Genomic DNA, 15055 nt, shown 5'->3' with positions numbered 1-15055 from the left:
AGAGCTTGGACTCTGGAACCAAGTAGACCTGTGATATGGTTTGGCTCTGTGTCCCCATCCAAATCTCATCTTGAATTATAACCCCCACATGTCAAGGGAGGGACCTGGTGGGAGGTGATTGGATCTTGGGAGCAGATTTGCCCCTTACTGCTCTCATGATAGTGAGTGAGTTCTCACAAGATCTGGTTGTTTGATTAAGTGTCTAGCGCTTCCCCGTTCTCTCACACTCTCTCCTTCCACCTTGTGAAGAAGGTGCTTGCTTTCCTGCCACCTTCCACCATGGTTGTAAGTTTCGTGAAGCCTCCGCAGCCATGTGGAACTGTGAGTCAATTAAACCTCTTTTATTTATAAATTACCGGGTCTCAGGTAGTATTTTTATAGCAGTGTGAAAATGGACTAATATAACCTGGATACAAATCTTGGTTCTGCCACTTAGTAGCTATGTGATCTTGGCCAAGTTGTTTGACCTTCCTGAGTTTGAGTTTCCTCATCTGTAACATGGGGTAATAATAGTAGTCCTGGGCTGCGCATAGTGGCTCATGCCGTAATCACAGTGCTTTGGGAGGTCAAAGCAGGAGGATCACTTGAGGACAGAAGTTTGAGACCAGCCTGGGCAACATAGTGAGAATTTGTATCTACTAAAATAAAAAATAAGGGAAATTAGCCAGGTGTGGTGGTGCACATCTATAGTCCCAGCTACTTGGGAGGCTGAGGCAGGAAGATTGCTTGAGCCCAGGAGTTCAAGTTTATAATAAGCTATGATTGCAGCACTGCATTCCAGCCTGGATGACAGAACACAACCTTGTCTTAAAAATAAAAAAAAAGTACTGACTTCCTAGGGTTGTTACGAATATTAAATAACATAAAATATGTGCCAGGCACGGTGGCTCATCCCTGTAATCCCAGCAATTTGGGAGGCCAAGGCAGGCGGATCACCTGAGGTCGGGAGTTGGAGACCAGCCTGACCAACAGAGAGAAACCCCTCTCTACTAAAAAGACAAAATTAGCTGGGCGTGGTGGCGCATGCCTGTAATCCCAGCTACTCAGCAGGCTGAGGCAGGAGAATCCCTTGAACCTGGGAGGCAGGGTTGCGGTGAGCCAAGACTGCACCATTACACTCCAGCCTGGGTAACAAGAGCAAAACTCTGTCTCAAAAATAAATAAATAAATAAATAAAATAATACATGTAAAACATAAACCTAGCACAGAGCCGGATGTGGTGGCTCAACCATGTAATCCCAGCACTTTGGGGAGGCTGAGGTGGGTAAATCACTTGAGGCCAGGTGTTCAAGACCAACCTTGCCAACATGGGAAAACCCCATCTCTACTAAAAAGAAAAAAATTGACTGGGTGTGGTGGTGCACGCTTGTAATCCCAGCTACTCAGGAGGCTGAGGCACGAGAATCGCGTGAACCCAGGAGACAGAGGTTGCAGTGAGCCGAGATTGTGCCACTGCACTCCAGGCTAGGTGACAGAGTGAGACTCTCTCAAAAATATATATATATGATGTATATGTATATGTGTGTATCTAGCACAATGCCTAACATGTAAATGCTAATAAATGTTCATCATTTTATTATAGTTGGGAAATAGAATTATTTTTCCTTTCTTTTTTTTTTTTTTTTTTTTGAGACAGGGTCTTGCTGTTTCACCCAGGCTGGAGTTGCGGTGGTGGATCATGGCTCACTGCTGCCTCAACCTCACAGGCTCAAGGGATTCTCCCATTTCAGCCTCCCAAGTAGCTGGGACTACAGGCATGCACCACCACACCTGGCTATTTTTTTTTTTTGAGACAGGGTTTTGCCATGTTACCCATGGCTGGTCTCGAGATCCTGGGTCCAAGCAACCTACCTGCCTTGGCCTCCCAGAGTGCTGGGATTACAGGCATGAGCCACCTCACCTGACCAGTATTTCTAATAATATGAGAACAGCTACAGTTGTTTGTCTGACCTGTTTCATCAGGATCTATCTAATTAGCTGACTGAGGGGGATAAAGCTCTGAGTACTTTGATCTCAGTAACCATGTTCATTGGTTAGCTCCATGGCCAAGAATCTGATATTCTCTCCCTTACAATCTGTTGATTTAGATTCAGTAGCCCTATTTTCAGCAGAAACCTGATGATGTTTTCTGTGAATTGTTTGTTTATTTTTTACTATTTCAACTTTTATTTTAGACTTGGGGTACATGTGCAGGTTTGTTTCAGGGTATATAGTGTGATGCTGAAGCTTGGGATACAAATGATCCCATCACCCAAATAGTGAGCACAGTACCCAGTAGTTTTTCAACTCCTACCCCTCTTTCTCTTTTCCCACCTCTTTTAGTCCCTAGTGTCTATTGCTCATACCTTTATGTTCATAAGTACCTAATGTTTAGCTCCCACTTTTAAGTGAAAACATGCAGTATTTGGTTTTCTGTTTCTGCATTAATTTGCTTAGGATAATGGCCTCCAGCTGCATCCATGTTGCTGAAAAAGACATGATTTCATTCTTTATTATGGCCACATCATAGTCCATGGTGTATATATACCACATTTAAAAAAATCTAATCCACTGCTGATAGACACGTAGATTGATTCCATGTCTTTGCTATTGTGAATAGTGCTGTGATGAACCTACAAGTGCATATGTCTTTTTGGTAGAAGGATTTATTTTCTTTTGGATATATACCCAGTAATGGGATTGCTAGGTTGAATGGTAGTTCTGTTTTAAGTTCTTTGACAAATCTCCAAACTGCTTTCCACAGCAGCTAAACTAATTTACATTCCCACCAACAATGTATAAGTGTTCCTTTTCCTCCACAGCCTCACCAGCACCTGTTGTTTCTTGACTTTTTAATAATAACCATTCTGGCTAGGTGTGGTGGCTCACACTTGTAATCCCAGCACTGTGGGTGACTGAGGCGAGCTTGAGCTCAGGAGTTTGAGACCAGCCTGGGCAACATTGAGAAACTTTGTCTCTACAAAAATTACAATAATTAGCCAGGTTTGGTGGCATGTGCTGCTCCCAGCTACTGGGAGGCTGAGGTGGGGTGGATCGCCTGAGTCCAGGAGGTTGAAGCTGCAGTAAGCCATGATCACACCACAGCACTCCAGCATAGACGACAGGGCGAGACCCCGTTTCAAAAAAATGTAATAATAATGATAGCCATTCTGATTAGTGTGAGATGGTTTTCATTTGCATTTCTCTGATGATTAGTAATGTTGAGCATTTAAAAATATTCATTGGCCACTTGTGTGTCTTCTCTTGAGAAGTGTCTGTTCATGTCTTTTGCAAACTTTTTGATGGCGTTGTTTTTTGCTTGTCCGATTAAGTTCTTTATAGACTCTGTGAATTTGGGGTGGCAACCTAGAACTGTGTGTTCGCAGCATGAAAGATACTGAAATATATTTGTAGATGAACCATATCTATTATAATCATCATTTCAACCATAGTACCTGGGCAAAGGGCTTGTCATAGAAAACATCCAATAAATATTGAATTGGTTGGCTGAGTCACTGAATTCTTTTAGAATAGTAAAATATCTTTAGAGAAAGACTCAGTTAATTTTGATTATTGTTTTAATTGTTAGATTATGTTTTCAAGACTTTCCTCCTTAGTTTCTTATTAGAGGTCCTGTTCTGATACTGGTTGTTGGTGATGGAAACTTGTCCACTCCACTTAAAAGCTGTGTAATGATGAGTAAGTTATTTAATCCTTGATGCCTCAGTTTTCTCATTTAGAAAATGGGCATAATAATAGGGTTAGAGTGTGGAGGAAATGGGTTAATGTAAGAAAACTGCTTAGAGCAACGTCCAACAAAATGTTCAATAAATCTTAGCATTATTATTAGCACTACTATTATTACTACTACAGTGACTGCTGCTTATCAAGATTCCCTCGATACTGTGAGTTCAGTTTATTTGTACCTTTCCCCAAACTAAAATTCATTTTTCATTTTTTAATTTTTTTTTTTCGAGACATGGTCTCACTGTGTTGCCCAGGCTAGAGTGCAGTGGTGCAATCATGGGTCACTGTCGCCTCAACTTCCCAGGCTCATGCAATCCTCCCATCTCAGCCTCCTCAGCAACTGGGACTACAGGTGCACACCACCACACCCAGCTAATCTTTGTACTTTTTGTAGAGATGGGGTTTTGCCATGTTGTCTAGGCTGGACTCAAACTCCTGGGCTCAAGCAATATACCCACCTTGACCTCTCAGAGTGCTTGGATTATAGGTGTGAGCCACTGCATCTGACCTAAAGTTCAGTTAAAACATCTTTATTTTATTTATTTATATTTACTTATTTATTTTGAGACAGAGTCTCTCTCTTGCCAAGGCTGGAGTGCATGGCTCAATCTCGGCTCACTGCAACCTCCGCCTCCTGAGTTCAAGTGATCCTCCTGCCTCAGACTCCTAAGTAGTTGAGATTACAGGCATGCGCCACCACACCCAGCTAATTTTTTTGTATTTTTAGTAGAGACAGGATTTCACCATGTTGGTCAGGCTAATATCGAACTTCTGACCTCCCAAAGTACTGGGATTACAGGCGCAAGTCACCGTGCCCAGCCAAAACATCTTTAATTTGAAAACATGAATAGCATACTCTACAATGTAATACTAAAATTTTAAGACTGTGTTCTGTAGCATAGAGAAAATATTGTGAAATTTTATTCTTCCATTTTCACTATTGGAGGCACAAATGAAGATGGGTTTATTTTTACTGAATGTGAAAATGATGATCATCAATATAGTTGCAACATTCTCTCTCTGCTCATTCTGTACTCATCATTTTTCAGTTCCAAATGTCATTTGCATGGTCCTGATGACATTGAGTATGGATATTGCAGAGGAGTGATAGCTTCCCTTTCCTATTGAAGCTGAAGCTTCAAAGAGAAGATTAAAGAAGTGTTTGTTATCTATCTGCACAGGCCTGATATGAAATTCTCAGAGGCTTTTAGGATAAACACAGCTCTGTATGTGTGCATTTATGTACTTTTTCTTCTGTATACTTCTATTGTGGTCTTTGTATTTTGGTTTAAAATTTCTAATTTCAGACTTGTTGGATTCTCTGGCTAAAGGAGAATTGTTTTCAGAAAAAGAGTAAGAATTGGAAGATGTTGGCAGGATATTACTAAATCCCTCCTGAAGAGTATAGAATTCTCTATTGTGGAATTATATTTCTAGAGAACATGAAGAAGGCCACCCATGGAATATCTTTAACAAGACAAGACCAAGATCTTAAAGGTGTCCAGCAGAGACTAATCTGTGGTGGCCTCCAGTGAGGGATGCAATTGCTCACCTTTTGGGATTTCCTTTTAGAAGTGTTCTTTGTGAGCTTTGGAATAGAGGTGTGGCTTTTTTAAAAAGCAAAATCCCTGTAGGGTTAATCCATAAATAATATTTAGAGAAAGAATAGAGGGAGAAAAGTTAGGATAGCAAGATACCTTCTTAAAAAGAAGGGAACTAACTTTCCACTTCATACTGTTCCACATCAAGTTCTACATATAATTTTTAGTGTCAGAATTTTCTTTTCTTTTTTTCTTTTTTGACAGGATCTTGTTCTATTACCCAAGCTGGAGTCCAGTGGCGTGATCACAGCCAACTACAACCTCAACCTCCCAGGTTCAAGCGATCCTCCCACCTCAGCCTCCCCAGTAGCTAGGACTAGCATGTGCCACCACGCCCAACTAATTTTTGTACCTTTTGTAGAGATGGGGTTTCTCCATGTTTCCCAAGCTTGTCTTGAACTCCTGGGCTTGAGCAATCCTCCTGTCTTGGCCTCCCAGAGTGCTGGGATTATAGGTGTGAGCCACCACGCCCAACCTCAGATTTTTTTAAATTGACAAATGCAGTGGAATATATTTAAAATGCACAGTATGATTTTATATACACACACACACACACGGTGAAATGATTACCTTAGTCATATTAATTAGTACATTCATCACCTTACATGGCTTACATGATTACCTTTTTTTTTTTGGTGAAAATGCTTAAAATCTATTCTCTTACCAAATTTCAAGTATGTAACACAGTATTATTAACTATAGTCACCATGCTGTACATTAGATCCTTAGAACTTTTTCATCTTATGATCGAAAGTTTGACAGAAATATTTAATTACAGTATTAACAGGAATAAAGCAGGTTCTGCTATTTAACATCAACTAGATGGACCTACTACTTTATTTGATACTGCTGAGTTCTTAAGATATAACTACTATTGGCAGAAGCAATACTCTTAGTATATATGACTTATAAGATCATATTTCTTCTCGACTAACAAGAGAAACCAGGAAGCCAGGGCACTGTAAAATAGGTAGAGAAAAGGACTGAAAATTTGTATTAGTTGGAGTGGGCATCATGGGACAGGGAGGCACAGAAGAGGCTGAGATCATCAATAACATACTTTGCCTATTTAACAATTTACCTAGAGCACCTTTTAACTGCCACTGCATGACTAAGGTTTTTTCTGGGCCAATAAATGAGAAAAACATTGGTTAGCACAGTTCCTGCTATTGCCATCATCAGTATTTTGGAAAGAAGAGAGAGAGAGAGTGTGTACATACACATGTGCACATACATGTATGCACATACTCGAACCCTAATTTCTATTTATATTAAATTAGAAGTTGGGTAATGATAGGAATTGGGGGTTAGGGAAGTGCCTCAAGAGAAGATGGAAAATAGCAAGAGCAGATAGAAAATTGCTCAGCCATTTGATGATTTGCTTGATTAGCTATGTTTTACAGAAAGGAGTTTTATGGAAAACTCTTCATGGTGGCCAGGTACGGTGGAAAGCTGCACTGTCTGCTAGGTGGAGATTGACCCATCATACTATTATTTCACAACGTATTTAAGTTTCATCCAGTTTCAGCTTACATATGCCCCTGCATTGATATGGACACTCCTTCTTCCCAGCTTTTGAAGCTTTCCACTTCCCGCCCCGTCCTCTGCCCCTTCCTCTCCTCTTTGCTACTGCAGATGTCAAAGCTGTCCTGGAATTTCCTCACCCTCTAACCCAAGTATCTTACATTTCTCTTCACCTGATTGCCAGCCCAGAACTGTTCTGGAAAAGGAAAGGAACAAGAAAGGACAAATTATCAGGTTTCTTCTCCACTTTTTTTTTTTTTTTTTTTTGAGACAGGGTCTCGCTCTGCCGCCCAGGCTAGAGTGCAGTGGCCGGATCTCAGCTCACTGCAAGCTCCGCCTCCTGGGTTTACGCCATTCTCCTGCCTCAGCCTCCCGAGTAGCTGGGACTACAGGCGCCGCCACCGCGCCCGGCTAGTTTTTTGTATTTTTTAGTAGAGACGGGGTTTCACCGCGTTAGCCAGCATGGTCTCGATCTCCTGACCTCGTGATCCGCCCGTCTCGGCCTCCTAAAGTGCTGGGATTACAGGCTTGAGCCACAGCGCCCGGCCTCTTCTCCACCTTCTTATATCTGATAATGTTCCCCAAATTCAACTGTGAATTATGGCAACATACTTACTCTCCACTAACCTCTTCTGTCTTCATTTTCTGAAAATTTATCACACAGTAAAGAAATAACCAATATACTCTCTGGGCTGATACTCTGCCCTGAAGAAGCCAAGCCTAATTTTAGTAATGTATGTACTAGAAGACACACCATTATCACCTATCTCCTTTTCTGCATCTTTTTTTGTGGTTTGTGGACCTTTTAAACTGCAAATTCCAACCTGCCTTTTTTGTTGTTGTTGTTCTGTTTTGTTTTGTTTTTGGCTTTTAGCAGGGTGAAGCCATGATTTTTAGTTTCTACCTCTAGTGATAAGTGGAAAAGAGGGATGAGGAAGGGGCTTTACTGGCCCATCAGAAACAGAAACTAAGAAACCATGACTGTATTCTCTCTCTCGGGCACCACTGCAAAAGAATTCTATAAAAAACTGTGGACTCCCTCCCTAGGTTAAAAAAAAAAAAAACTCCAATGCACATATACACTCCTGAGAGGTCAAAATGAGGATAGAAAAGCATCCCTTATATTTGGTGGCATGAAGGTTATTGTGTCTGTAGCAACAGTTAATGTGCAGTGGCTCTGAGCCTGACTGGGGGATGTTGAGTAAGTGGGCAGTGAGGGAATAAAATGAGCCAAGTGTAGACAGTGCTTTTGAAAATGTCACTGTGACATGAAGGGAAACAGGACAGCAGGTGGAGGGATGTGAAGGGGTGAGGGAGGATTTGCTTTATTTTTATATGAGCATAAACGCTGATGGAAAGGGCCAAACTGGAGGAAGAGGTTGAATACAGACAAGAGAAAAGTCGATAAAGAATAACGTAAAGTTCCTGTGAAGGTAGGAGGAAATGGGATCCAAAATACAGTAGACTTTCTTGGGTAATCATCATATATAACATTGTTTTTGTGGGAAAAGAAATGCAATTTAGTTTCCAAATAAGAGACTTACAAATGATCCTTTCCACCATTGCTATTTTGTTAGTTTAAGACTTCAAGGGTTGCTGGATGCAGTGGCTCATGCCTGTAATCCCAACACTTTGGGATGCCAAAGTGGGAGGATTGCTTAAGCCCCAGCCTGGGCAACAAAGTGAGACCCCATTGCTACCAAAAAAAAAAAAAAAGACAAAAAACAGTAATTGCTTTTCACTCTCTCATTGCAAGGTCATTGAGAACTAGTAGTAATGTGTGTAAGCATCTAGATGTGATGGCACGTGCCTGTGGCCCCAGCTACATGGGAGGCTGAGGCAGGAGGATCTCTTGAGCCCAGCAGGTCAAGGCTGCAGTGAGTGATGTTCATGCCATTGCATTCCAGCTTGGGTGATAGAGCAAGACCCAGTCTCAGGAAAAAAAAAAAAAAAAGACTTCAAGGGTTGTCAGTTTTGCCAATTATATCCTAAAATAATAGAGGAGATAGGATGGTACAATGAACTGCAAGAGCCCCATTCTTGGCTCAGACACTAAAATGTTAGACAACCTTAAGTCAATTGCACTAAAATGTTAGACAACCTGAAGTTAATTGTTCACGTTTCACTTGTTATTGTTTGTTTTATTTTGATTTTTGAGACAGAGTCTCGCTCTGTCACCTAGGCTGGAGTGCAATGGCGTGATCTTGGCTTGCTGCAACCTCCGCCTCCTGGGTTCAAGGGATTCTCCTGCCTCAGCCTCCTGAGTAGCTGCGATTACAGGCACCTGCCACCACACCCAGCTAATTTGTGTATTTTTAGTAGAGACAGAGTTTCACCATGTTGGTCAGGCTGGTCTCGAACTCCTGACCTCGTGATCCGCCTGCTTTGGCCTCCCAAAGTGCCACCGCATCAGCCACCGCACCCGGCCCATGTTTCACTTGTAAAATTAAGAATTTAGGCTTAAAAGGCAAAGCCCAGGAGTTCGAGGCTGCAGTGAGCTATGATTGTGTCACTGTACTCCAGCTTGGGTAACAGAGAAAAAAAATTAGGCTTATGAGGCATTTGAGGATGTGTTGGTGTTGGTGGTGGGGTTTGACTGTTGTAACAACTGGGAGTGCCTCTGGTGTTTGTTACCTAGGACCAGTGATAGTAATAGTCCTGTAATACACAGGCCAGATTGTCACAGCAAAGAACCATCCTGCTGAAAGCCTGTAGAGCTCTTGATGAGAAACCCCAGACCACCGCTAGGTTCCCTTTTAGGATCTTTCCAGCTCTAAAGTCAAAATTATCTGAGGAATTTCAGTGAATTAAATGCATCTTTTAAGCCATTGAGACTCTTTCAAATGTCAGGGACAACCTTTTGTTTTCCTCAAAATTAGTAGTGACTTTGGCTGGTTATAGACTTTAGCAAGCTTCCTGGACCAGGTGCTATAGCTATGGTAGGCCAACCAAAATTGAGAAATACAAGTTTGACTTACTCCCTTTTTTCCCCCTTGTATTTCAGGTACTATTGGGATTTTCAGCCCCAAGGTGAGTCCTCTTTGACCACGTATGGTTTTATGTTAAAAATGTGTAAATGGGATTGTTTATTTCTGTCTCTTCTCTACAAACTTCTCCACAGAGTGGCATTAGCCATTTCCAAGGAAAGTTAGTGGAGTGTTTAATTAACCTTCACCCTGCTGCGCCCCCCTGCCCTGCTTTTTAGCAACAAAAGGCTCTATGCTTCTTCCTTCTGAGCGGATTGTTGCTAGATTATTTTATAAAACCAAGGCTATAATATGCTTTAATTCCTTGAGCTTTGTTAGGTGCCAACAGGATCCAGTAGCATTCAAATAAAATGGTAGCCGAGTCCATAATAAAAACCTTGGGAGGGTTCCAACTCAGCTAATCCTTCATTTGCTCCAGAAATAAATTCCAGTATGTTACCTCCTCGATCACAGTGCCCTTCCACACAACCTGCCTGTCTGGCAGCAGAGAAATGTCAGAAACGGAGCAGTGTTGAAATTCCCACTAGAACAGTGTTATCACATTTTAATATGAGCCTTGCTGCAGCCTCAGTGCTTCTAATTGCTTTCAAACCATTGTTTTCCTGCTTTTGCTTGATGAACCCAGCATCTGGCATGATTCTAAAAAGTACTACAGACAGCTGTGTGCAAAATTAAAAAAAAAAAAAAGGCCAGGATGAAAACACATTTTTAAAAGGTTCAGAATTGAAATTTTTTTTGTGAATTCAAACAGTTTGAGGGGATATCTTTTAAAGTATTTGCCTTCCTTCCTTTTAGTACTTGGTTGAGAATGTTGGAAATGTCAACCTGAATATTATCTTAATTTATTGTAAATGGAGGGGCTTTATTTTCTCAGATAATCAGAGTTTTAGATCAAACTTACAAATAGCTTTATGAACTATTTTGCTCTATAACTTTCTTAAGCAACTGTAAACTTTTTAAGTACTTTTTATTCTCTTAATGTTGTCACTGTATCCAACCTCAGTGAACAGTAATACCTTAAATAAATTAAAATTGTGAGTGGTTATAATAGTTTTATTAAAATTTTTATTTTTCTGGCTCATACTTTTAGTGTATTTCAAGTTTTTATAAAGCTTTCTTTTAAAGCCATCTTTAAGAAATAAAAATCATATATTTTCAAAGCTTCTTGACTCTTGTAAGTTAAAGTGGGAGCACTTACACTATTTTACATAATGTGATGTGCTGTTACTATACATCTCACTGTCCTAAAGCATTGATAGCTGAAAACATAGATTGAGCAGTGGATAATTTTATGTAATAATGTAGCGGTTTGCTTTGCAAAATGTGAATTGCACTATTCAGGGGATGGCCCTACAGTTCAGGGTTTAATAGATGTTAACCAAAATCCACAGGGGGAAGAATATGATTGCGAACTGGCAGAAATGAATGAAACTGTGAGGGTAGAATTAATTACCTAAAGGAGAAATAAAGAATTAGTGTCGGAGATGTGGTATAGGAATAGGTTGAGAAGAGAAAATAATTTTGGAGCTTAACACAAGAGACTATATGGGACTAAAAAAGACAAAGGGAACATCTTACCAGATTCTTGACATGGTGGCATTGCAGTCATCTTTCAACATAAAGCAGCTTCTACCCATCCTTTCTCTCTTGGAGAGAGGACAGAGGTAGAGCAGCCAAGGAGACAAATGAAAATAGTTTATTTAGAACAGAAAGCTGTATTTGCTTCTTGACAGCGATTAAATATATGTGGCAAAATCTTAGTGCATTTGGAAGTAAATGTAAGGAAAGATGATACAGAAAAATTCATGCCCTAGCCCCCAGTCTCATGCCTTCTCACATATTTTCAGGGGTGGGGGGCATTAGTGAGAGGTAAAAGTATCTTTTACTTTGCCCTTTTGATCAGACCTTAGCTGATTACGTGCTTCAGAAGCTGGTGGGATGGGTAGGAGCAGTAACTGGTCTAGATAAGGTACAACAGGACAATTTAAGATTATGAAAAGATTAGAAATATGTAAGAAAGAGAACAACTAGCAGAAGAATCTTTAAAGCCCTTGAAAACTGGGTGGTGTTGGGATGGGAGTGAGAAAGAACAGAAATGATGGCCCGAAACTTTCTGAGCATTTTTATCTGTGACAGGACCCTCTGTACAAGAAGATGATGGGATGAATTTTATTAACTCTGCATCTGCCTAAATACGCACTTGAGTTCTTCAAGATATTTGAACTAAACCGGGTCTCATGCCTGGAAGGAAAATAGTCTTTCATTATAAAAGATCCATTATTTGTATATCCTTTTAGTAGCACACATTTTAAAAATAGTAGCCTTGGCCGGGTGAGGTGTCTTATGCTTGTAATCCCAGTACTTTGGGAGGCTGAGGCAGGCAGGTGGATCACCTGAGATCAGGAGTTCGAGACCAGCCTGTCCAACATGTACTAAATACAAAAAGTTAGCTGAGAGTGGTGGTGCATGCCTGTAGTCCCAGCTACTTGGAAGGCTGAGACAGGAGAATTACTTGAACCTGGGAGGTGGAGGTTGCAGTGAGCCGAGACTGTGCCATTGCACTCAAGCCTTGACAACATGAGCAAAACTCATATCTCAAAAAAAAAAAAAAAAAAAGCAGCCTTATCAAGATATAATTCATATACCATAAAATTTACCCTTTTAAAGGGTACAAGTTAGTGGTGTATGTATAGTATAGTATAGTATAGTATAGTATAGTATAGTATAGTATAGTACAAGTTGTGCAACCATCACCACTATCTAATTTCAGAAAGTTTCATACAATAAGAAACCCTGTATGGATTCTAGAGCCCATTATCTCCAGAGGTAGAGAGCCCATACTCTTCGTGACTGTTTTTCACTGTCTCATTGCAAGGTTGTTGAGGATTAGTAGTAATGTGTGTAAGCATCTAGCTTAGTACCTGGACATAGTTAAAAAAAAAAAAAAAAAAGCCAGTAGTTTCTATTTATCATAATGGTACATCAATGGTAATTCTTTTTCTCATATTTCCACCTAGGTTTTCTTATTGGTCCACTGTCAACTTCCTGAGTGATACTTATTTTAAAAAGGAAACAGGGAAAATAAAACATGATCCAAATAATATATTACTTTAATGTAGAGGGGATATAAATGGAAGGGCACTTTTAATGAGCTTAAACATAATTGGAGAACATGAAAAAGGCTTTTTGTTTTTACTTGACAATAAGACATAATATTGCTTTGATAATTCATGTCCTGCTTACTCAAAAAATTTTTCTATTTAATTTTTTACTTAAAGTTACGAAGAAAAGCCAGTGGAGTTTTTGCCATGGAATTTTTATAATTTCAGTAATCAATATCTAAAAGGTGATATTGATAAGGCAGTATTAATTTTGCCCTTAGATTTGATGACACTATTACTTAAAGTTATTGAACAAACTGATTTCCTTCGTTTTGCTTCAGTTTCCCCTTTTATAAAATGAGCTAGTGACAATTTTTAATCAAAAATTTGATTATAAGGTATAATGTTTATAATTCAAAATTTATTGCTACAAAAAAACCTTCATGAATATTAGATTGAATTTTCCACCATAGGCCCAGAATCTAAAACAAATGACATAATATTTAAGTAAAAATCTAGCGAAGACCATGGGAATATTATATATAATAATATCTCTTTTTTTTTCTGTCCAGTGGTCAGTCACATTACATTTGTGATAGTGGTAAACATGGGTCAGTGGAATCTCTTGCCAACTTAAAGATTCTTTGAGTATCTCTATGAGTGGTGTAAAGGGTTTCTGAGAAAATTATTCAGTATATTTCAATACGAAAAAATTCTACTTTGTGAAGCTTAAAAATCTCGTTTTGAAATGGCAAGCCTATATTAATGTCAAAGTAAATCAATGCCTAATAATATAGCCTGGCAGACCAGGTATGGTGGCTCATGCCTGTAGTCCCAGCACTTTGGCAGGCTGAGGGCAGGTATATCACTTGAGTCCAGGAGTTTGAGATCAATCTGGGCAACATGGTGAGACCCTGTATCTACAAAAAAACAAAATTAGCTGGGCGTGGTAGCACAGGCCTGTGGCCCTAGCTGCTTGGGAGGCTGAGGTGGGAGGATCACTTGAGCCTGGCAGGTTGAGACTGCAGTGAGCCAAGATCATGCCACTGCACTTCAGCCTAGGAGACAGAGCGAGATCTTGTCTCAAAACACACAAACAAAGAAATAAACAAATAAAAATATAGCCTGGCAAAAACAAATAGTGCTAAGTGAATAAGGACATTATAAAGCCAGGTTAACTGTAAATTAAGGGATTTAAGAGGTTTACCAACGAATGTATAAACTTTATGTGCATTATGAGTCAAGCAAATTATTTTTTAAAATGACATCTATGAGAGCATTAGAAATATGAACACTGACTGGTTATTTTACATTATTAGGAAACTACTGATGTTTTTTAGGTGTGGCAGTGGTATTACGGTTAATTTTTTAAAAAGAGTTCTTTATTTTAGAGGTTAAAAAGAGTTCTTTATTTTAGAGGTTAATTTTTTTAAAAAGAGTTCTTGATTTTAGAGAGAGGTGTGCTACGATATTTAAAGATATAATTTCTGACAAATAATATGGGAGAGGAGAAAGAAACAGGGTAAGTATAGATGAGACAAGATCCACCATAAATTGACACTTGTTGAAGTTGGATGATGTATATAAGGGAGTTTGTTACACTATTTTGTCTACTTCAATACATGTGTAAACTTCTCCATAATGCAAAGGTAAAAGAAAAAGGTTGAGATTGATTAAAAATGTAACATTATTCTTTTATCTCTGTCATGAGACCTAGTATGTTAATGCATACATTGCTTTCTGCATCTGGATATAAAGTACATAGAATAGTGAACTGATTTTTTAAATTGTTGTTCAAGTTAATGTTTTATGATAAAAAGAGCCTAAGCTTTGAAATCAGACCTGAATTAGAATCCCAGCTCCTCTGCTTAGAAACTTTGTTAGCTACTGCAAATTACATAACTTCTTGAAGCTTCAGTTTCCTTATATATAAAATCTCACTAATAATATCTACTTCACAGTTATTATGAGATGTAATGAGTTTTAATGAGATTATGACTCATGAGGAGTGCCTGCCACATGGTAGGCACTTACTAAAGTGGTAACAAGTATTATTATGTCTCAAAGTAGGGCGAGGCAAGTACATACATGTATGAAACTTTGATAATAAAAATTT

The 15055-nt window shown here is 39.4% G+C and overlaps 1 protein-coding gene across 2 annotated transcripts in view; it reads left to right on the top strand.

Moving 5' to 3' along the window:
- Window positions 1-15055, top strand: part of SKAP1 (src kinase associated phosphoprotein 1) — a 304294-nt gene that overhangs the window by 57174 nt on the left and 232065 nt on the right. For both annotated transcript variants that reach the window (XM_011959872.1, XM_011959871.1), the window contains exon 3: window positions 9856-9881. In XM_011959872.1, coding sequence (XP_011815262.1) covers window positions 9856-9881 — 26 coding nt within the window. The remainder of the gene's footprint in view (window positions 1-9855; window positions 9882-15055) is intronic.

This window comes from Colobus angolensis, unplaced genomic scaffold, assembly GCF_000951035.1.
Source record: "Colobus angolensis palliatus isolate OR3802 unplaced genomic scaffold, Cang.pa_1.0 Scaffold50, whole genome shotgun sequence".
Classification (NCBI taxonomy): Eukaryota; Metazoa; Chordata; class Mammalia; order Primates; family Cercopithecidae; genus Colobus; species Colobus angolensis.
Note: the sequence above shows the minus strand (reverse complement) of the source record. Positions and strands in the feature narration are given on the sequence as shown.